The following is a 23,231-nucleotide window of genomic DNA, read 5'->3' as shown; positions in this document are numbered from 1 at the left end:
AAAGTTGACCAGGTAGAGTCCCTGTAATTCTGGAACATCCACCCTGGTCAATGTCTAGAAGTTTTTTGTCATTTCAGTTGAGACATAATCCAAACAGAGCACTGGTCTTTCGTCCTTCGCAAGCTTGTCTGATATTACTTTGAGAACTGTATCACTTAAATGTTTACCTAGTTTTTGAAGTGCCTGCCAAGTGTGGTATACCAATGTCTGTTACAACTACTGGTTTTAATTATGATAACATTTGTAAAGTGTGTATCAATAGCTTTGTACTCCTTGTTGGTTTGTTCCACTTCCTTATTCACACATGACCACTGAGGCAAATCATGTCAGTCAGGCACATTAACGATAATCACATTAGTGTGGGTTTACACTTCGAGAGTCTTCTTCAGTGTCGATGCTGCCTATCTTCCTCTTGTTTCTACTGACGTCATTTGCTCCGGCCATTAACACTACAAAGTCTTTGTCTATGAGGGCTGTTCCGCCTTTCTTGATTGATGTTGAAATCTCTTGTAAACCAGCCTCTGGTTTAACAGTTCCTTCAATTTCAAACTCGTTGGTCACAGAAGGCCTACTTTCCATCATCATAGCTGACAATCCTCGTGCATAACTGTCTGTGTAAATCTTGATTTTACATTCTTTCTTACATGTTAGTTTGTTATTTACTAGGTTCTGAGTATCTTGCACCACCTTATCAGATGAGCATGCTGATACAGTTTCTGTATCATCTGTGTTTTGAATTGAATCATATTTGGTATTAATTGGTAATTTTACAGTTACTCTATCTACTGTCTGACCTGTTATTGCGAGCCATTATAGTCCTAACCTCACTTTCTGGCAGCCCTTCCACGTGTTTAGACATATTAACACATAACTGCTGATCACTGTCTTCCAAGTAAAGCTTGAGTCTTCTGTTTTCATCACTCAGAATTTTTAAATCCTCTTGTAGCTCAGCAATAATTAACAATAAAGAATTTTTATCATCATCAGATACCGTGTGAAGTTTTAAAATGTTTCCTGTTAGACTGAAGTGGCCATTAGCACGCCTTGGACAGATCCATTCAGCACTTTCTTCAGTAAGGACATTTTTGGTAATGTTTGCACACACAAAATGATTCCAACAATCGCACGAATCACACAAAATACCATTTCTCATGTTTCTATTACATTTTACACATTTAATATCATGGATGAACCTGTTGTTTTTGGGATCTGAATCACTACCTACAACATCAACCGGCACCATTTTTCCAATTATGTGAAAGTAATAGGGTGATTTCCAGAATGAGATTTTCACTCTGCAGCGGAGTGTGCGCTGATATGAAACTTCCTGGCAGATTAAAACTGTGTGCCTGACTGAGACTCGAACTCAGGACCTTTGCCTTTCGCGGGCAAGTGCTCTACCATCTGAGCTACCGAAGCACGACTCACGCCCGGTACTCACAGCCTTACTTCTGCCAGTATCTTGTCTCCTACCTTCCAAACTTTAAAGCTCTTCTGCAGAAGCTCTCTTTTGCAGAAGAGCTTCTGTAAAGTTTGTAAGGTAGGAGACGAGATACATGGCAGAAGTAAGGCTGTGAGTACCGGGCATGAGTCGTGCTTCGGTAGCTCAGATGGTAGAGCACTTGCCCGTGAAAGGCAAAGGTCCCGAGTTCGAGTCTCGGTCGAGCACACAGTTTTAATCTGCCAGGAAGTTTCGTAATAGGGTGATATCACAAATGGCCTGTTTATATTTTTCAACCTGTACGTAACGAAACACTGTACAGCATTAAAATTCTCTATAAAAAGTAAGCCTTTAGTGCAACACAAAAATATATAATTTGTACTCCATTGGTTGTATAATAACCTATCAAAAGTGGTACAGCTGTTGTCCATGTAGCTGCCCGCGGTGGTCTCGCGGTTCTAGGCGTGCAGTCCGGAACCGTGCGACTGCTACGGTCGCAGGTTCGAATCCTGCCTCGGGCATGGATGTGTGTGATGTCCTTAGGTTAGTTAGGTTTAAGTAGTTCTAAGTCCTAGGGGACTGATGACCACAGCAGTTGAGTCCCATAGTGCTCAGAGCCATTTGAACCATTTGAACCTGTTGTCCATGTAGTTATTAATACATTTATTCCGTTAGTTATGCAGTATATGTAAAACGGGTTAGCAGTGTGGAAGAAATGGTGAACAACTGAAAAGGATCAGAAGCAGCTTGCCACTTTTGTTGTAACCATCTAAAATCTTGAAGAAAACGACCAATAAACATGTAATTCTTAATAGGGGGAAAAATTTTGACACTTCTCTGATTTTGCTATTGCAGTAATCGATTCAAAGAGACCCTTCAAAGTCAGAAACTGATGTTCTTTAAAACTTTTATTGAAGAAGCAGCAATGAAATGTTATATTAACATTAACACGTAATGGAGTTGCAATATTTATGTTTTGAAAAGCAATGTCTGACGAAATAGTTATATTGAGTCGCAAAAGAACATTAGTAAACCACAAAAAACAAGGAGACACATGGTGAACAGTCTAAAGAAGGACAGAATGCAAACTTGTGTTTATATGCCAGTAATAAAGTGGTAGTGCGACCTCCAGATCAGATGTGAGGAAACGCAGATCAGCAAATCATACCACTGATGATGCCTTAGAGCAAAAAAAAAGGCGAAACACGTCTGGGATAAGTAAATTAAGTGGCGGCAGGAAAGGCAGTTTTATTTACAAAACAAGTAGAAATGTTATATTTATTTGACTGGTGTCTAGATGGCTGTGCCCTTCACTGCAATTTCAAGAATACTCTCTCACAATGCTAAATGCAAATACCAAATTAATGTAGAATGACTAGTCAGACATTCTTTCTCTCTCTCTCTCTCTCATGCGCGTGCGCCCGTGTGTTAGATCACTATTGTCTCCAGGCATTAAGGCCTGATACTGTGCACATCTGACGAAAGATGTAGTTCAACAGCTTATCCAGAAATCTACTTTTAAATGTGCCTGTTGCCTGTCCACTGCTCTGTGCCTCTTCTGTGCTCTGAGTTGCAATCTTTCTTGATTGATATTGTTATTCCACCCCAGATTTTCCATTGTTTGATTTTAATTTAAGAAAGCTGTCTGTTGTAGATGTATGTGCTGGGTTGGTGTGATGTGGGGGAAAGTTCCCAGTTGTATCAATAGGTTATTGAGCTGTCCATAGGGTGAGAGGGCAGTGATGTGCTGAGCAAAAAATTATTTGTAGGTTTGTTTGGGCTTCAGAGAAATTGTTAGGCCAAATGTAATCATAACCTGAGCTGCCCGAAGTGGAAAAGACCTTAAAAATCTGATTGGCTGTTATGAAATGACCAGTATTTAGCATTATAATGGACATTTGTAAATGTTTCCCCCATTCACAGTTTGTACAACTTGCAGGACATTCTTTATTAAATATGTAAACAGACACAGTACTTTTTGTTGTAATTTTATTGAATTTTGTTTTCCTTTTTTCTTCTTCACAGGAACAATGAACACTTCTCAAGACCATTTCCCAGCATCTCCATCATGGAAGCTGCCAGAGGATGTTATGCGGATACATCGTTTAAAGATGAAGAAAAGAGCACTACAGGCAAGACTAAGAGGGAAAGATCTATCCCGTACTCTGTCACAGGACTCTGGTGTTTCAAGCAAAGATAATGCCTCTACTGGTACTGCAAAAAGGAAGAATCCTTTCAGGTGAACATATGAGAGTAAGAAAAAAATACTTATGCTAAGGATGTATCTCTTCACTGTATGCTGTTCATTTATGATTTAACTGTGATTTTACCTCACCTTGGCTCTGTATCATGAATGGTGACTTAATGTCCACACATTTTTTTGCTTAACCACATCCAGAGGAGTGAATGGAGGAAGCTACATGCCACATGGTCAAGTTGCATGTTATAGAATTGGATAGTTCCAATTTCTCATGTAATATGACCAAGAAAATTATTGCTGCTGCCTCTGAATCACGGAGTCCCAGGCTCAATTCCCAGCCAGGTTGGAGTTTTTCTCTGACTGGGAATTGGGTGTTTGTGTTGTCCTCATCATTTCATCATCATTTGTGAAAGTGGTGAGACTGGACTGTGTAAATATTGGGAATTTGTGCAAGTTCTGATAACCACGCAGTTGAGCGTCTCACAAAATAAATATCATCATCATTATCATCAAGAAAATTATAATGTGTATTGTATAGATTGTATCAGGTACCTGCTGAGCAAAAATTGCCTAATAGAGAAAATGGAAAGTTTAAATATTTAGTTTTGTTTAAAGTAATACTATTTCATGGAGTAGTGAGGTGTATTTATCCTGTTGAACAAGGTGCTGCGTCCATTCATTTTACGCAAAATGCTTGGAAACACAGCACAACAAAAAATATTTTGTGCTATCTGTCACCATTGTCACAACAAAAAATGTTGTTTTGTGCAGTGCCAGTGACATCTGTCACCATTGTGTAAATCACACTCATGAATCTACATATAACAACTAATATATACCAGATTTGCTTGCTGTCTTTCAGTAGTGCGTTGGTGTGGTCATTGACTATAGCAGCAATATAAAGATTTGTATCTTACACCAGTTTTTCATGTTGCAATGTTGATTGTGGTAACCGTAGATATGTTTCAGCTTTTGTTGTTTGAAAGACACTCACTGCGAATCATCTGCGATGTTACACAACTTTGATTTTATGCGCATTAATTGCAGATTGAAAATAATCAACCACTTGATTTTCAACTTGTACGTGACTTCTCTGCAATTCAGTGTCTGGCAGAAGATGCATTGGAACCACATTTAGAGCATTTCTCTGCCAGTCCACTCTGACAGTGCATGGAGAAAAATGAACACTTAAATCTTTCTGTATGAGCTCTGATTTTTCATATTTTATTTTGATCATCATTTCTCCTTACATAGGTTGGCAAAATAAAGTGTTTGTGCATTCAGAGGAGAAAGTTGGTCATTGAAGTTTCATGAAAAGCTCTAGCCGCAATGAGAAATAATTTTGTTTTAATGAATTTCACCTCAGTTGACCCATGTCCATGACATTCTCTTCCATATTTTGTGATATTTCAAAATGAGCTGCATTTCTTTAGACTTTTTCAGTGTCTTCCATCAACCCTATCTGGTAGCGATCCCACACCACACAGCAGTACTTTTGCAGAGGATAGCGTGTTGCATCTTTAAAGTGTTCAAACAATGAAACACAGTCTTTGATTTGCCATCTTTGGTTTGCCTTTTATGTAGATTGAATAAATTCTTGCAGTGTTAATATTACAAGTACTGGTGAACTTTTCTGTGTACACTGTGAGATTAAAAGCTTTGCTGATTAACTACACCTTGATCAAAATAATAGTGATTAATGGCAAGTTGTATACAAGGCAGCTGCTTAGCAACAGCCAGTCAGAAAATGTGTGGTCTTGTCTTCTGTTCATTGGTGCCATATTGCTCTGCCTAGCCACCTCGGGTGCCTGTTAAATCAGTTGTGAACATTGTTCACTGCCAATAACCTAACTGTTGTGATTTGTTGTTGTTGGATTTTTCGTATCTCTGTGTGTGGTGTTTGAATTTTATATGACAGAAAGTCTGAAGCTGACAGCGAAAGAGTGGAAGGGGGGGAGGAGAAAGAATTACTTGTGAAATGGTTAGTTCAGTAAGCTGCTGTTCATGTTTTGTCTGATAATACATATGAATTTGTGTGTTCAGTGCAGGAATGGTTTGAAATAGAGGGAAACAAAACGAAACAGTTGTACTGCCTATAGAAAGGGTAGTGGAAACGACTGCAGATGCCGTGAAGATACGCATAAACATTAATGTTGGTTTACAGAGAAAAATATTTTGAGTAACAGGAAGAGGCAGGCTCACGTTAATTTTGGGCACTGGAAATGAGGAGGAAGACAGAACAAGGAATAATGAAATTTACCACATTTCAGTGAGACACAGTTTGTCATAATGATTGTGTATGTATGTATAATGTTAATTAATGCCTGTCATTCTGTCAGAAAAGACTGGGCACATGGCAGGGTATGTGGAAGTTTTCCTGATCCTGTGTGAAGAGTCATAGGATTTATTGTCCTGTACACTGTTGCTTCTTCCTTTTTGCATCAAATTCTGTTCTCATTTATAAGTCAAAGGAAACAAGTGACTATCATGAAGAAATTAATGGAGAACTATTTTATAAGTCCATTGCTCTTCTGAGGTTAGCTCCTAATACACAGTCTGTGCTTAGTTTAGTTTATAGGAAGTGCATATAATGTAAGTATGAGGAGAAACAGAGATATCATTATCTCCCCTCGTCTTCTCAACAAGTGGGCTCCTCTCATCCTGGAGTCTGAGTGACCAGCTTTTAATTTTAAATCTCCCTGAACCCAGCTCCAAAGCTAGAAATAGTTCTGTCAACTTAAAAATGTGTATATTTGCTGTTCTGCAATTCACCTACTGAATGTATGTATTATCCACCAGTTTGGTGTATATTTATAATTTTATGATTGTAGCTTAACTCCATCCCAGCCAGTTTGTTTCGCCTCGGTACTCAAATTATCACAATAGTTTTATACCTATTTACATTATGCAAATGAGGGTGTGAAGTAATATGCTATTACTTACATATTATTAGTAATTAATACTTAAAAATGTGTGTTGTATCATCTTTGCTTTGGCATTATGATTACAAATTTGAAAAATAACTGTCTAACAGGTGTGGGGACGTGCCTACAAAGAGATCTCGAGATAATGCAACAGCTGTGTTTCCTGCTGATTTTGAGACTTCGTGTGATAACTCTCTCTTTCAACTGTTAACGGCACCACAGTCGTCGTCTTCCATGTCATTTACTGAAACTTCGTTCTCCAGCATACTCAGCAGACTTCAAACAACTGTCATAAAGGTAACAGCAGCAGTAATTCTGATATGTCATTATTTTCTTACAAAAGTTGTGTATAAGAAATAGCTATCAAGACTATTCTTGTAGTCATGAAGCAGTAGTTCTTTGAAAAGTGCATATCAAAATGTCATAAGTTACATTTGTGCAGAAATATTGTATTTGATCTGGTTATTGCACATGTTATGATGTCCAGCTGGCTTGAAAGAATCTGATGAAAAATGAAGAAAGAGGTAAGGACTGAAGTTGACAATGTGTTTAACATAATGGAAAAAGCACTACAGAGTGAGAAGTATATCTTGTTAAAACTCCAGACTCTTATTTAGGTTGATACTGATTTAGTGAAACAGCAGAAAATCTAAATGGCTTGTTTAAACTTGCTGAACTCAGGGTTCCTAAGGACCACTAAATGCTACCAGTCCTGTGTTACTGTAAACTCGGGACATGATTTTGTGAACACTATTGGGATCTGCTGGTAAAATTTTTGGATTACTGAGAGATTGGGAATTTTGTTTTAACTGCCTAAATTGTAAGAATGTAGAAATCTCTTTTAACATTAGTTAACCTCAGGATGTGCTGTGTGATGATTGGATAACATCTTTAGGGCACTCAGTGCCCTCCAGTTGTAATTAGACTTATCTGTATCTGTAAACCTCCATCTAATAGACATACTTTTTCTGAGCACTGTATGAAACCTCAGTGAAGATCCCTTATAAAAACACTCCTGCCATTTTGAGTGATCAGTTGGTTAGCAGAACACCTTCCCTACAAAGAAATGCTTTAAATATTCAGCATGAACAATTTCTCATACATGTGCCATAATTTTATAGGACCATTTAATCCTTCTTACAGAGCATTTTCGTGATGATTTGTTTTGAGATGTTCTGCACTTTATGTGCTCAAAGTTTTTAAGGCCTTATAGAAACCTTAAAGTCAAAGAAGAACTTGAGAAATGGGTCAGTACTAGTAGAATTGTCAACTACTCATATAATCACACGATCACAAAATATGAACCTCATAATGCCTGGAATTTTAGTGGTGTTGTTTCATGTAGGGACTTAATGCAGATTAATTTTTGGATGAAGCATGGATCATGGCTCAGAGGGAGGCACAAGGTGTATAAGATAGCAAGTGCACAGGATAGGAATGTAACAAAAGGGCACTGGAACTGGTGAGATCCTACAGCACATGCTAACAATGACATGGGTGAGGTTGGCAGGTGGAGGAATGGGAGACCTTGTGAAAGAGGGTGTGGATGCAGGGCTTACCAGAGGATGAGACCTGGACGATTATGGGAACATAGTATGTAATGGCCCATCTGTTTAGTTCAGAAAAGCTGGTGCTGGGGAGAGACCTACATCTACATTGATACTCTTCAAATCACACCGTGGCAGAGGGTTTTTTGAACCGCCTTCACAATAATTCTCTATTATTCCAATCACGAACAGCACACCTACATGCTTGTGTGCTAGCTTTGATTTCCCTTATTTTATTATGATGATCATGCCTCCCTTTGTAGATCAGTGTCAACAAAATATTTTTGCATTTGTAGGAGAAAGTTGGTGATTGAATTTTGTGAGAAGATTCCACTGCAACGAAAAATGCCTTGATGTTTTACTGATGTCCACCCCTAATCCTGTATCATGTCAGAGACACTCTCCCCCCCTATTTCACGATAATACAAAACATGCTACTTGTCTTTGAACTTTTCTTGATGTAATTTGTTAATCCTGTCTGGTAAGGATCCCAGACTGCACAGCAGTACTACAAAAGAGGATGGACAAGCACAGTGTTGGCAGTCTCTCTTGTATATCTGTTACATTTTCTATGTGCTCTGCCAATAAAATGCAGTCTTTGTTTCACCTTCCCCACAATGTTTTCTATGTGTTCTTCCAGTTTAAGTTGTTTGTAATTGTAATTCCTAGGTATTTAGTTGAATTTACAGCCTTTATATTTGACTGATTTATTGTGGGTTCCTTTTAGCGCTCATGTGGATTGCCTCACACATTTCATTTTTTAGGGTCAACTATCAATTATCGCACCATACAGGTATCATTTCTAAATTGTTTTGCAATTTGTTTTTATTTTCTGATGACTTTACTAGACAATACACATCATCATCATCTGCAAACAACCTAAGATGGCTGCTCAGATTGTCTCCTAAATCATTTATGTAGATAAGGAACAGTAGAGGGCCTATACCACTATTTTGGGGAATGCCAGAAATCACTTCTGTTTTACTCAATGACTTTCCATCAGTTACTATGAACTGTGACCTCTCTCACAGGTAATCACGAATCTAATCATATAACTGAGATGATATCCCGTAAGCACCCAATTTCACTACAAGCCACTTGTGTGGTACACTGTCAGAGGCCTTCTGGAAATCTAGAAATATAGAATCAGTTTTAAATCCCGTGTCAATAGCACTCAGCACTTCGTTTGAGTAAAGAGCTAGTTGTGTTTCACAGGAATGATGTTTTCTAAATCCGCGTTGACTGTGTGTCAATATACCATTTTCTTCAAGGTAACGCATAATGTTCGAACACAATATATGTTCCAAAATCTTGCTGCATTTCGATGTTAATTAAGTGGGTCTGTAATTTAATGGCTTACTCCTACTACCTTCCTTGAATATTGGTGTGACCTGTGCAACTTTCCAATCTTTGGGTACAGATCATTCTTCAACCGAGCACTTGTATAAGATGGTTAAGTATGGAGCTGTTGCAGCAGCATACTCCTGAAGGAACCTAGTTAGCATACAGTCTGGATCAGAAGACTTGCTTTTATTAAGTGATTTAAGTTGCTTCACTACTCTAAGGACATATGTTTCTAAGTTATTCATGTTGGCACCTCTTCCGGATTTGAATTCTCAAATATTTACTTCATCTTATTTGATGAAGGAATTTCAGAAAGCTGTGTTAGTAACTCTGCTTTGGCAGCACTATCGTCGATAGTATTTCCATTGCTATCACGCAGAGAAGGAATGGTAGATGTGTTTGTGTAGCAGCTATTGAAACCAAGTATGCTGTGTTTGGCAGCATGTTTTGCCTGTGGAAGGTCAGCACCATTCTTGGCCAGTTTGGCAGTGGCCATTAACTTGGTTCAAATGGCTCTGAGCACTATGGGACTTAACTGCTGAGGTCATCAGTCCCCTAGAACTTAGAACTACTTAAACCTAACTAACCTAAGGACATCACACACATCCAGGAACCTGCGACCGTAGTGGTCACGCAGTTCCAGACTGTAGCACCTAGAACCGCTCGGCCACTCCCGTTGGCCATTAACTTGGATGGACAATTGATGGCCATATCAAATTCAGTACAGAAATTGCAATAGAGCTGCTACATGACGCAACTGCTTTTGCAGATGATCTTGCCTTTGGTGGGATAGGATAAGCCTGTGATGGGACTGGAGCAGGGTGTGCTGGATGAATGTATCGGACAGTTCTTGCACCTCAGTTTTCTGCAGAGATGACCCACATGGCAAGGGGTTGGGAAGTGGATATGGCATGGGGATGGACCAGGATACTGTGTAGGTGGGTTGGGCATCAGAATACTATTGTATTAGGTGTGGGAATGATTGTGGGGTATCCCATGTTTCTGAACATAATGATAGATAGTTAAATGCCTGGTGAAGGATGTAGTACAGTTGTTCCAGTGTGGGATGATATTTGTTGATGAGAGAGAGTCCTTCATAGCTGAAGTTTGGGAGTAATGGGAAGATTGAAGATATGGAAGATATGCAAGGATATGCCTGTCTGTGAAGGCCTTAATGTGGCGGTCAGCAGACTGTTTAAGGAAATTCTCCTCATTACAGATGTGCTAGCCACCTGACACAACCCCTCAACCCAGTTTACAAGCTGAACTGCAATCCTGCTGTGGCAGCCTTTCACTGCGTATCAGTCTTAGTGCTTCCTTGTGTCACTAAATCATTTTGGCTGTCTGCTAAGGCAATGAGTTTCTTCCTTTATGCTTTTACTTCCATTCCAAATTGTCAATCCTGCCGTGCAAGTGGATACTTTTGCATGCTATGGTCGCTGGCTATTGGTAGAAAACATTAGCTCAGTCCCAAGTGAGAAATCTATCAACCTAGCCTGACTCTTAGCCTTCACCTGCTCTGTGCCTACCCCATGATGGACATGACACACCGGCGACAGACACCAGGCAGCTGCTAGCTTTCTCCTCCAGCAAGCTCTCTGCAGTTCAGCAGTACAGGAGTACATATGGCAGAGAGCTCATCGCTATCTACAACACTACAAATACTTTTTGGCCATCAGTGGAGACCCATTATGTCACGGTCTTCACTGACCCCAAACCTATGATGTTTGCCCTCGCAGAGGACTGTGGCCAGTGCCCCCACCCCAAGTCCAGCAGTTCTCATTCGTTTCCAAATTTATTACTGACATATGTCATGTTGCCAGGATTGACAACTTCATTGCCAACTACCTCAGTTGCATCTGTGCCATTGAAATCTTAATCAGATCTAAATGAATATTTCTGCTGATTTTTCAGATGGTACCATCCGCCTGCTTAGCTGGCTGGTAACGTGCTCGCATCCCGTGCAAGTGGGCCTGGGTTCGATTCCCAGCCGGGTTGCAGATTTTCTCCGCTCAGGGACTGGGTGTTGTGTTGTCCTCATCATCATTCATCCACATCTCCGGCGCGCAAGTCACCCAATGTGGCGTCGAATGAAATAAGACTTGCACTTGGCAGCCGAACTTCCCCAAATAGGGGCCTCCCGGCAACAATGCCATATGCTCATTTCATTTCAGATAGCACCGTGTGGGTATAATTAAAGTGCAGCTACTAACAAAGGTCTAATGTAAGCTGTAATGATTGTATGGCAGCAAAACTTGGCATCCATGCTAATGCATTAATTTGAAACCAATTTACTCTGGAAAAACAATTAGTTTGAATTGTGGCTACCAGATGCAAGTTTGGTTCTTATGCTTGTTTGTGTGACAGTATGGCATCCACACTGTCATTTGACAAGTCATAACGTGAGAGAGCAGTAATGGCTGTCGAGAGGACAGAACGATGTACTGTTAGTGAAACAGTTCTATGTGAATGGCAGCAATTACAGTACTGCATTGAGTGAGTAGTGCCAACTGAAAGGTCTGAGGAGATGGCTGATGTCATTAAATGGTTTAAAGAAGATGATAATGAAGTTTGAAAACACAGCTGAGCTTGGTGTGGCACCTAGCAAAGAAAGGTGTCCCGTTGTGGTGAAAGTTATGGACAATGTTGCTGTAATTGGCAATTCAGCACATGCCCCAGCTAGTGCTAGTGCTCATACAGTGTCATGAGAATTGTCCATCTCTTTGTCAGCAGTACGGAAAGTTTTTTGGTCTATTTTACAATGGTACCCACACAATATGCGCGCGGTGCAGCAACTGAAACCTTATGATTCGCAGTGACATTTGCTGTATTTGCTCTGCGGTTTCTGGCACAGATCAAAGTAGATGACGTGGTCAGGCACCAGTCTATGGAATGTTGATGCACATTTTACTCTACAAGTGTTGTGCATCAAGTGCCATTGCATGTGCCGATATGACTGTGGTGAGGATTCACAAGCACCTTTAGTATAGGTCTGTTCTTCTTTGAAGAGAATGTGCCCAGATGGCTTCTTAGGTGTACCGTGTCTATTGCATACTATCGAGTCCTCCTTGTACAGCATGATTCCTACTGTGGAAGAGTGCAAATGTGCTAAATTCAGAGTTTTTATGCAAGACGGAGCAACACCTCATTTCAGTTACCCAGTGAAAGATCTGCTTAATGCAACCGTCCATGGACATGTTATCACCAGAGGTTTTCCAGATGCATGGCTTGCATGATCACCTGATCTGAACCAAGTGACTTTTGGTTCTGGGGATGTCTGAAAGAACACATTTACCATGGACATGTTCAGTCTCTACCTGATCAGAAGACCAGTATACTGGAACATGTTGCTCAGATTCAGCCAGAATTTCTGTGAGCAACTATTGATCAAATTGTTTTGTGTGTAGTATCTCGTTGATGTCTCTGGTGCTCGTATTGAATAAATTGTGTAAGATCTGGTTAAACATAAAATTAACATTATGCGTTTCTCACTTGGGTGATCTTTTCTGCCCACACCGAGTTCCTGATCCATTACACATGGAAACAATTCTACATGTCTTTTTTGCTTTCACAGTACCAGATCAGCACCCGGTGGCCAAAATTGGAACTAATGTTTTTCCAGCGTAAATCAGTTCTGCGTTATTGTACCTACGAAGTTTTTCTGCAATACGAAAATTACAGCCTGTACTGGAACTTTGGAAGTAGCTACACTTCGATTATAACCACCCAATATTTCTGTCGATAACATCTGCATCATTCTTACCAAAAAAATCCTCAGTCCAGTCATAAATTTTATCGCTTTTTCCTTTGTAATCGTTGATGTTGTGCAGAGTCAGATGCTTGTTGAAAGTCCAGAAATACTGTATCCACCTAACTGCCTTGATCCATGGCTTTCGGGATGTCATGCATGATAAAAAACAAATGGGGTGTCATGTTTTCAGAATCCATGCTGGATGGAATGCAGGCGGTCATTCTGTTCGAGTTAATTCATTATGTTTGAGCTCAGAATATGATGTAGGATTCTTCAAAAGAAAGACATCATTGAGATAGGATGGTAGTTCTATGGATCACTTCTGCTATCTTGTCATATAGGGGCGTGACCTGTGGTTTGTTCAATCACTGGGCACAGATTTTGCTCAGCTGATCTGTAGTGTGTTATTGTTAACATAGGAGCTAACTCACGAGGAGATCCTATAGCAATTGGATTTTTGTACCATTCTGTATTCATGGTACATCAAGTTCAGAATTAGGATGTCAATCTACAAAGCAGTTTGATGAAATTCTCAAATTCTCAAGAAAATTGACTTTGAAGTTGTCAGAGTCCCTTTTGTTCCATTAATCAAAGCAGATTTTTCAGTGGGCCACGAGGCTCTGTGATAGTATGCTCGTCTACCATGTGGACAGGCTGGGTTCGATTCCTGGAAGAATGATGATTACCAATCTTGCATGTTGCCAATATTTTTTTTCTTCTTTATTTATCTTACCCTTCACAGAAATGCTCATAAGACATGCATCTTTGATTAAAAATTTACACTGGCCGGGAATCGAACTCTGGTCACCCAAATCACAAGCAAGTATTGGGCCACATATCCATGTGGCCCTTTGAAATATCAATCTTGATTTAACTTGAAAAACTTCAAAGTTGGTTTTCTTGAGAATTATTGACAGTTGCGTCGAACTGCCTTGTCAGATTAATATTAGAACTCTAAACTTGAAGTACCATAAATATAAAAAATTAGAAAAATCCAATTGCGATCTGGTCTCTTTTTCAGCTGCAAATTCAGTGTAGAATTTGACAGGGTTACTGTTGGTGCTTGGAGTCTTGTTCAATTTTAGTGTTGTCACTGACACAAATATTTTGACATCGTGGATATTTGGGAATCCAGCCGGATATTCACATCGTTCTTGCACGATATTTCAACAGCGTGCCTTGCTGTCTTCTCCAAGTGCTACCTGAGACCAATCCCTGGCGTGTATGGCATTATGCCATAATAACAAACCACACATGAGACAATACAGTACTGGTACTCCAAGGAAATTTGCATCACGAAAAGTGCACTGAAAAACCAATATCAGGTTGGGACCTACTTCATTGTAAATCTGAACATATTGAATGTGTCCTTGAAGCCCAATTATGCATTTTAGTACAGTTTACAAAATTCCTATGGTCTTGTAGTATTGTCTGGTGCCTTATTTCTTTTATGACATCTTGTAAGAACTCTTAGTGCTCTGTGTGTATGAACATACTGGGTTCCTGCATCATCGTAGTTGCCCATGTGCAGTAACGCCTGTTTTCTGGTGATCTCTGGCACCTGCTGAAACAAACCCATGTCAAAGAGGTCGCAGGGAGGAAATTTCCTTTTGTGCAAGATGACTTATGTTATGTGTGAGAGTGTGCGATGAATTTTTTAGATCACAGAGCATTTGACTCTCATTTAAAACTTAATGCTTCGAGTACCAACCACTTGGAATAATTTCAAGCCCAGATGACGAGACATTAATGTCATTGTTTAACATTTTACTGGCACATTTGTAATATGTATCTTAAAGTGTAACATACGCTAAAAAAGACCAGTATTATATGTGAAAGCTTACCTTTTCTTGTAGCTTATTAAGCTTCAAGATCAATATTACTCGTGAAAGCTTAGCTTTTCTTTAAACCATTAACTTCTCCTATCTGTGTGTTCACGCTTTTGCCTGACTACATGTGTCGTATGCTCTGAATATCTGCTGTCATTGGCTGGCGAGATCACATAACATGAGCTATGATTGGGTTACAAAAGCGCATTTCAATCTCTATTTCAGTGCTTCGGAAATTGATGTGCTGTGTTTGGTGGAATTTGAATTTACACTTTTGTATTACAAAAATATGAAACATATTGTAATATGAAAATATGCAGCATACATGTTGCTGCACATCAAAGATCTTTCCAAAACACGTTTATTTTATTTTTTTTTTTCCTTGCCAAGTTTACTTTTCTAAAGTACTGGGAAGTTCTACGCTGGTGTATAAAATCTTTACCATTCAAAGGAATGATGTTTTTACTGTTCCGAGGGAAACTACACTGTCGCTTATCATGGAAAAAGTGTATATTTATCTTGGAAGAAGTATACAGAGGGGTCCAAAAAATTGTATCCACTGTTTAAAAGTCCATAACTGCCAAACTAATTGACGGAGTTGTCTCATCTTTGGTAGTGTAATAGTTTGTAATTCCGACAATCGCCACACAAGTGTTGTATTGCGTTGTTTTGTTTTGTCAAATGACAGTTGCCAGATAGTCAGTGTTTTGTTCTTAGTTGCACCTAGTTACTCGAGTAAACATGGCTGGTACAAGGCTTACATTTGATGAACGGAAGTCAGTTTTGAAGTGGTATTTTAAGTACGAAAACATTAATGAGGTTCAATGGCAATGGCGAAATGAGTATCAAGCAGAGCCACCAAGATGTTTAACGATTTGTCGCATTCGAAACAAATTTGAAGCTGAAGGCTGTGTTAAAGATGTACGCAAACGATGATCTGGACGACCTGTAACAGTAACAAGTCCAGCTAACTCCCGTCGTGTGTTACAACAATTCACTCGCTCACAACAGAAGTCTGTGAGACAGTGTGCCCGTGAAACTGGAGTGAGTCGCTCAAGTGTTCGGCGAATTTTGAAGACAGCAAAGTGGAAGTGCTATATCCCACGATTGCTACATGCAACGAACGAGGACGACCCAGATCGTAGAATGGAGTACCGCGAGTGGCTTACTAACATTGTGCGCAACGATGGAGAGTTTGCAGAGATGATTGTGTGGTCTGCTGAGGCACAGTTCAAACTCAATGGTACAGTAAATCGCCACAATTGCATCTACTGGGCTGCCGAAAATCCGAATGTCCATGTAGACAAAGCCGTGAATTTGCCAGAAGTAAATGTGTGGTGTGGGTTGTCTTACCAGGGCTTGATTGGGCCATTCTTCTTTGATGGCACAGTTTCCGGTGAGGTGTACCTTCAGAAGCTTCAGACATCCATTTTACCTGCCATACTTGTATGGAGATGGAAGAGTTTACTTTCAACAAGATGGTGCCCCAGCCCACTACCAAAATCACGTTAGGGCGTATCTCGACGAAAATCTACCAGGAAGATGGATAAGCCGTAGAGGTGCTGTGGAGTATCCACCATGTTCCCCAGATCTAACTCCTCTGGACTTATACCTGTGGGGAACACTAAAGGATGTCGTTTATCGACAAAAGTCACGCACATTAAATGAACTTCGAGAATTCATCGTACATTTATGTGAAAATATCCAACTGAACACGTTGCAGTCAGTAGTTCGTGGTGCAGTTCGGCGGCATCGTTTGTGTGTGGATGTTAATGGTGACCATTTCAAACACCTACAGTGATATCGTTAAGTTGGACTTTAAGCTACACTTACACCAAAAATGAGACAACTCCGTCAATTAGTTAGCATGTTATGGACTTTTAAACAGTGGATACATTTTTTTGGACCCCTCTGTATTTTCAAGCAGGAAAAAGCGCGTTTTTAACCGGGAGACCTGAGAAAAATCCGGGAATTTTTTTTTCCTTGTCCGCGTATACACCCTGAACTGATATTTGCTCTTGAGTTGTGTGCTCTTATGCTTTCAAGATTGGTCCCACTTGGTCCCTTTCTTACACCCTCTGATTGGACCATGTTGTTGCATGCCAGGACATGAATGAAAACAAGGCATTGTTAGAGTGGAACATACCACATCATTCATCATCAGTATTCTGCCAAAAGGCAGGTTTTCACATGGCAGTTCTCCAGGCTGTCCGGTTTTCTGCCCTTCTCATCAGGTCTGCATAATTTCCTCTTCCCTTTATGTCATCTATCATCTTGTATCTCCTTCTTCCTCTCAGTCTTCTCCCACAAACCAATCCTTCCAAAGCATCTGCTATCAAGCACTCCTTTCTCAATGAATATCCCAACCAGTTCTTTTTCCTTTCTCGTACAACCTTCAGCAGACATCTTCTCTCATCAACCCTTTCCAATACTCTTTCATTACTCATTCTTTCGATCCAGCTTATTCTCTCCATTCTCCTCCACATCCACATCTCAAATGCTTCTAATCTTTTTTCATCCTCTCGTCTCAGCGTCCATGTTTCTGCCCCATATAGTGCCATGCTCCAGACAAAACATTTGCCAAGCCTTTTACTTAGTCCTTTATCTAATTTGCCACATAAGAGTCTCCTCTTTTTGTTGAATTTCTCCTTCGCTATGGCAGTTCGAGTTTTCACTTCCTGGTGACATCTCAAGTCTTCAGTTATTGTGCTTCCAAGATATTTAAATTCACTTACTTGGCTAGTGGTAGATTGTCCTATTTTAATATTGGACAGTCTGCATCTTGTACTGATGACCATACTCTTTGTTTTTGCTGTGTTTCATTCAGATCTTTCAGCATGTTATTCACTGTCCGCTCACTTTCTGCCACTAATACCATGTCATCAGCAAATCTTATACATTCTATTCTCTTTCCACCAATACATATTCCTCTTTTCCCACCTAAGCTTTTCACAATAATCACTTCAAGGTATACGTTAAACAACAGTGAGGAAAGGCAACAACATTGTCTAACACCTCGTCCAATGCTGCTTCCTCCTGATATTTCATTTCCAATCCTTATCCTTACTTTCTGGTGTAAGTATAGATTCTGTATCAGTTGTCTCTCTTTCCAATCTACTCCTTTCCTTGTCAAAATATCCATCAGCTTGTTCCACTGAACTGTCAAAAGCCTTTTCTAAGTCTGTAAAAACAGCAAAGATTTCTCTACCTTTTTCCATATATCTTTCCCCTATAGTTCTTAACAGGCCAATAGCATCTCTTGTTCCTTTTCCTCTTCTAAATCCGAACTGCTCCTCTGCAATCCCTGTATCCAGCTTGCCATATAACCTTCTATTCAACACTCTCAGCAAGACTTTAGCTGCATGAGAAATTAGACTGATGGTTCGGTGCTCTTCACATTTTTTAGTGTTTCTCTTTTTCTCTATTGGTATCATAACTGTTGCAAGGAAGTCCTCAGGCCATTCCCCTTTGTCATATATCTCATTACAGAGGTAGACTATTTCTTTTCCTGCTTTGTTTCCCAGACTCTTTAACAGTTCTGCTGGCAAATCATCAATTCCACATGCCTTCCTATTCTTCATCTCCTTCAGCGCCTTTTCTACTTCTGCTTCCAAGATGGTAAATCCCTTTCCATCTTCTGGCACATATTGCTCCTCTTCAACCTTAATTTTGCTTTGCATTTCATCCCCCTTATGCAGACATTCAATATATTCTTGCCATCTGTTCAAAACCTCCTGTGGTTCTTCTGCTAGAGTACCATCCGCTCCTTCTCTTTCCATGTTATTCCTCTTCCTTTTACATTCAAAAACTGTCTCACTAGCCAGTCTATACATCATTTTATACTTTCCGTCTTTCTCCATTTTCTCTATTTCATCGCATTTCTGTTTCACCCATTTTTCTCTTGCTTCTTCAGTTTCTCTTCTTAATTCATTATTCAGTTTCCTGTTCCTCTTTTTGCCTTCTTCAGTTTCTACACTTTTCCACTTTCTCTGCTCTTCCATCTTTTTCAACATGTTTTCTGTTGTCCATTCTTGCCTGGTGCTTTGGGATACTCAAATTCCTAGTACTTCTTATCCATGAGCCCTTCTCTCATTTTTATCCATTTGTCATTAACACTTTCATCAACACTACCGCTTTGCCATTTTTCCATAAATATGTTCTCCAAATCTGATGCCTTTCCTACCTCTTTGAATCTTTCTATGTTTAGCCTTTCCTTTGCTTTACCTCTCCAGACTTTTTTCAACTTCACTTGTATTTCTCCCATTACTAGGTTGTGGCCTGAATTTATATCCGCTCCTGGGTAAGCTTTAACATTCTTCAAACAGTTCCTAAACCTTTTTTGTATCAGGATGTAATCCAACTGATATCTTTCCCTATTCAAATTTGATATCCATGTGTAACGTCTCCTTTTGTGGTGTTCAGATAATGTGTTACCCACTGCTAATGAATTTTCTTTACAGAAACTAATTAGTCGTTCACCTCTCTCATTTCTTATTCCTAATCCAAATTTTTCCTACTGCATCTTCATCTCTTCCTTCACCCACCACTGCATTCCAGTCTCCCATGAAAATGCACGTATTTCTATTTTCCTTCTTGATGACTTCTTGTATTTTCTCATAATATTCTTCCACTTCCTATTCTCTATGCTGGCTGTTTAGCATGTATACCTGTATTAATACCAAATCTTGTGAACTGCCCTTCAGTCATATTATCATCAATCTTCCATCAATATATTGTACCTTCATTATCTTATTTTTCAACTTTTGCCCTATCAATATTCCTACTCCGTTTTCACCACCCTTGATTTCCCCTGAGTAAAAGAGCTTATAATCTCCACTTTCTATCTCCCCATTCTCTCCCCATCTCATTTCACACAAACCGAGGGCATCTAATCTGTTCCTGTTTTGCATTCTCTAGCTTTCCTGCTTGCAGTAGTGTCCTCACATTCCACGTTCCATTCCTTATCTTTCTTCCCTTCGCTGTCCCTTTCTTCCTTTCAAATATGTCTACTCTCAATGTGTTCCCCTCCCAGAGATCTGAATGAGGGGAAGTTTTAACTCTGGAATCTTTCACATGGAGAGACATACCATGTACTGCTTGGGAATGTAATGTGGTAATTTCCCGTTACTTTCCACATAGGCAGTAGGATGCCCAGCCTAAAGTTAACTGCTCACCATGAGTCAGACGCTGTCTGTAGCCGCCCCTCTGGGGTTCAGTCGCTACTTGTACTCTTTTTGTACCCAAAGAGAAAAGGTGCCTCTTCCGCCAGCTCTGCCGTACCGAAGTCCATCTTCTCCACCTTCGCTGCCATTGAGGTCTTCACTGTATTCCTGGCAAGGGGCCCTCACGAGGTACTATCACCCGGGCCAAGTGAACCAAGATTTTTTAACGCGGTGTTACTCCTCCCCCTCCTCCTTTCTCAACTGGGCTTGGGACTGGCTATGGCGGAGTTGAACATACCACGCAGAAATTTAATTTACCACAAGGGTAAATAAGAGTGTAAGTTGAAAATGGAGTACTAGAATTGTAAGACAGATGATAGATAAATATAGACTACAAAAATTACACATACTTCCTTATCTTTTAAACTCAGGGTTTCTTTTGGGATTGTTGAACAACAGGACAGGTGTATTTTCAGCTGGAGATGGTTTCTTATCTTCTGAAAATAAATATTGGGTAGAGGAAGTTCAATAGTGAGTGTAATATATGTTGTTTGCGTGTAACTTGTGAAACTATATAATCTGTATGTTCAGTATTTTAACTAATTATAGTTTAACTAATCTACATCTACGTACATACATCACAAACCACTGTATGCTGCCTGATGGAATATACCTTGTACCACTATCAATCATTCCCTTTCCTGTTCCATTTGCAGATAGAATGAGAGAAAAATGACTGTGTATATGTCTCTGTACAAGCCCTAATTTCTCTTATTGTTGTGGTCCTTACGCAAAATACATGTTGGTGGCAGTAGAATAATTCTTTGATCAGCTTCAAATACTGGTTCTGTAAACTTTCTCAACAGTGTTTCATGGAAAGAATATGGTATTCCCTCTACAGATTTCCATTTTGAGTTCACAAAGCATTCCATTTTACTCCCATGTTGATTGAACCTACTGACAACCAATCTAGCAGTCCCCCTCTGAAGTGCTTCAGAGTTTTCCTTTAATCCAATCCAGTGGGGATCCTAAAAACGAAAGCAGTGCTCAAGAATAGGTTGCACAAGTGTTCTATATGTGGTCCCCTTTGCAGTTGAACCACACTTTTCTTAAAATTCTCCCAGGAAATTGAAGTAACTGTTCGCCTTTCCTATTACTGTACTTGTGTTCTCATTTCATTTAATATCACTTTGCAGCCTTATACCCTCCTATTTAATTGATATGACTGTGTCAAGCAGCATATTACTTATGCTGTATTCAAACATTACAAGATTGTTTTTCCTACTCTTTTACATTAACTTACATTTTTCTACATTTTGAGAAAGCTATCTTTCATTACATCAAATAGAAATTTTGTTTAAGTCATCTTGTATCCCCCTACAGTCACTAAACGACAGTACTTTCTCGTACACCACAGCATCATCAGCAAACATACAGATTGCTACCCACCTTGTCTGTCAGATTATTTACGTGTATAGAGAGTAAGAGCAGTCCTGTCACACTACCATGGAGCAATCCGTATGACACCCTTGTTTCTGATGAACACTTTTCATCGATGACAACATATTGGGTTCTGTTACCTAAGAAGTCTTCGAGCCACTCACATATCTGGGAACCAATTTCATAATATTGTACCTTCATTAATAAGCTACTGTTGGACACCGTGTCAGATACATTCCAGAAATCCAGGAATATGTAATCTGCCAATTGCTCTTCGTCTGTGGTTCACAAGTTACTACGTAAGGATAGGCCAAGCCGAGTTTCACATGAGTGATACTTTTTAAATCTGGTCTGATTTGTGGACAGAAGCTTTTCTATCTGAAGGAAATGTGCACTGTCCAGTCAGATTAATGTGACCACCTATCAAAAGCTTGATTAACCACCTTTTGCAGGAAGAGTGTCAGTGAGGTTCTGAAAGCTACTGACAGGGATGTGGAGCCAAGCTGCCTCCAGTGCCTTGGTCATCTGCTCTCGGTTTCTTGTTTGATGATGCATGATATGAATAGCCCAATCGAGGTGGTCCCACAGATTCTTGATTGGGTTTAAATCCCGGGGAGGGGGGGGGGGGGGGGTTGGTAGCTGGGGAAGAATGGTAAACTCATCCTGGTGCTATTCAAACCATGCACATACACTAAGAGCTGTGTGACACATTGCATTGTTCTGCTGGTAGATACCATCGTGTCAGGGAAAAACAAACTGCTTACAGAGGTGTACATGGTGCCCAAGGATAGATGCATTCTTGTGTTGATCCATTGTGCCCTCCAGAATGACAAAATCATCCAGGGAATTCCATCTGGCCTGGATCCTTCCAGCAATTATAGCAGGATATTTGCTTTCAACAGATTTTTCATGCTGTAAACACCAACAGCCATCTGTCCGATGGCGCATAAAACTTGATTCTTCTCAGAAGTCCACTTACCACCACTCATTGGATGTCCATTTGCAGTATTTGCATGCAAATTCCAGTCTTTGGTGCTGATAAATTGCAGTCTGCATAGGAACACGAACCAGTCACCTGCTGCGGGAGCCCCTACGCAGCAACGTTCGCTGAAAGGTCATTTAGGAGATCTGTTACTAGCCCCCTTGGTTCATCTGGCTGATCACGTGCTTAAGTTGCATGTCTGTTCCCCTGTACACACCTCCACAGCCATCATTCGCCCTTGTCATCTACGGTCCATGATGCACCACAGTTACCTTGGCACCGGTTTTGGATAGTACCATTTTGCCACGTGCAGTATACTTTAAACATGATGGCACGCGAACAGTTTATGAACTTAGCTGTTTCGGAAATTCTTCCACCCTTGGTGTGAAAGCCAGTGATCGTGCCCTTTTGAACACCAAATAAGTCACTCTGTTTCCACATTACTGCACTGTTTTCCACATCTCTTCCTCCCCCCCACCCCACCCCCACCAAACTCCACCTGTTTTTCTTCTTTAGGGCCAACAGCATATTATAAGTCAGCTGTCAGGAAGATGCACCAGAATAGCTGCTTATAATACCTAACCTGTGTTCACGACAGGCTGTTTTGGCAT

The 23,231-nt window shown here is 40.1% G+C and overlaps 1 protein-coding gene across 1 annotated transcript in view; it reads left to right on the top strand.

Annotated features, from left to right (window-relative positions):
* The window catches only part of LOC126418570 (protein downstream neighbor of son homolog), a 93,079-nt gene that overhangs the window by 13,417 nt on the left and 56,431 nt on the right, over nt 1-23,231 (top strand). The window contains exons 2-3 of the mRNA XM_050085387.1: nt 3,467-3,680; nt 6,676-6,862. Coding sequence (XP_049941344.1) covers nt 3,472-3,680; nt 6,676-6,862 — 396 coding nt within the window. The 5' untranslated portion in view covers nt 3,467-3,471. The remainder of the gene's footprint in view (nt 1-3,466; nt 3,681-6,675; nt 6,863-23,231) is intronic.

The sequence above is a fragment of the Schistocerca serialis genome, chromosome 9 (assembly GCF_023864345.2).
Source record: "Schistocerca serialis cubense isolate TAMUIC-IGC-003099 chromosome 9, iqSchSeri2.2, whole genome shotgun sequence".
Taxonomy (NCBI): Eukaryota; Metazoa; Arthropoda; class Insecta; order Orthoptera; family Acrididae; genus Schistocerca; species Schistocerca serialis.
Note: the sequence above shows the minus strand (reverse complement) of the source record. Positions and strands in the feature narration are given on the sequence as shown.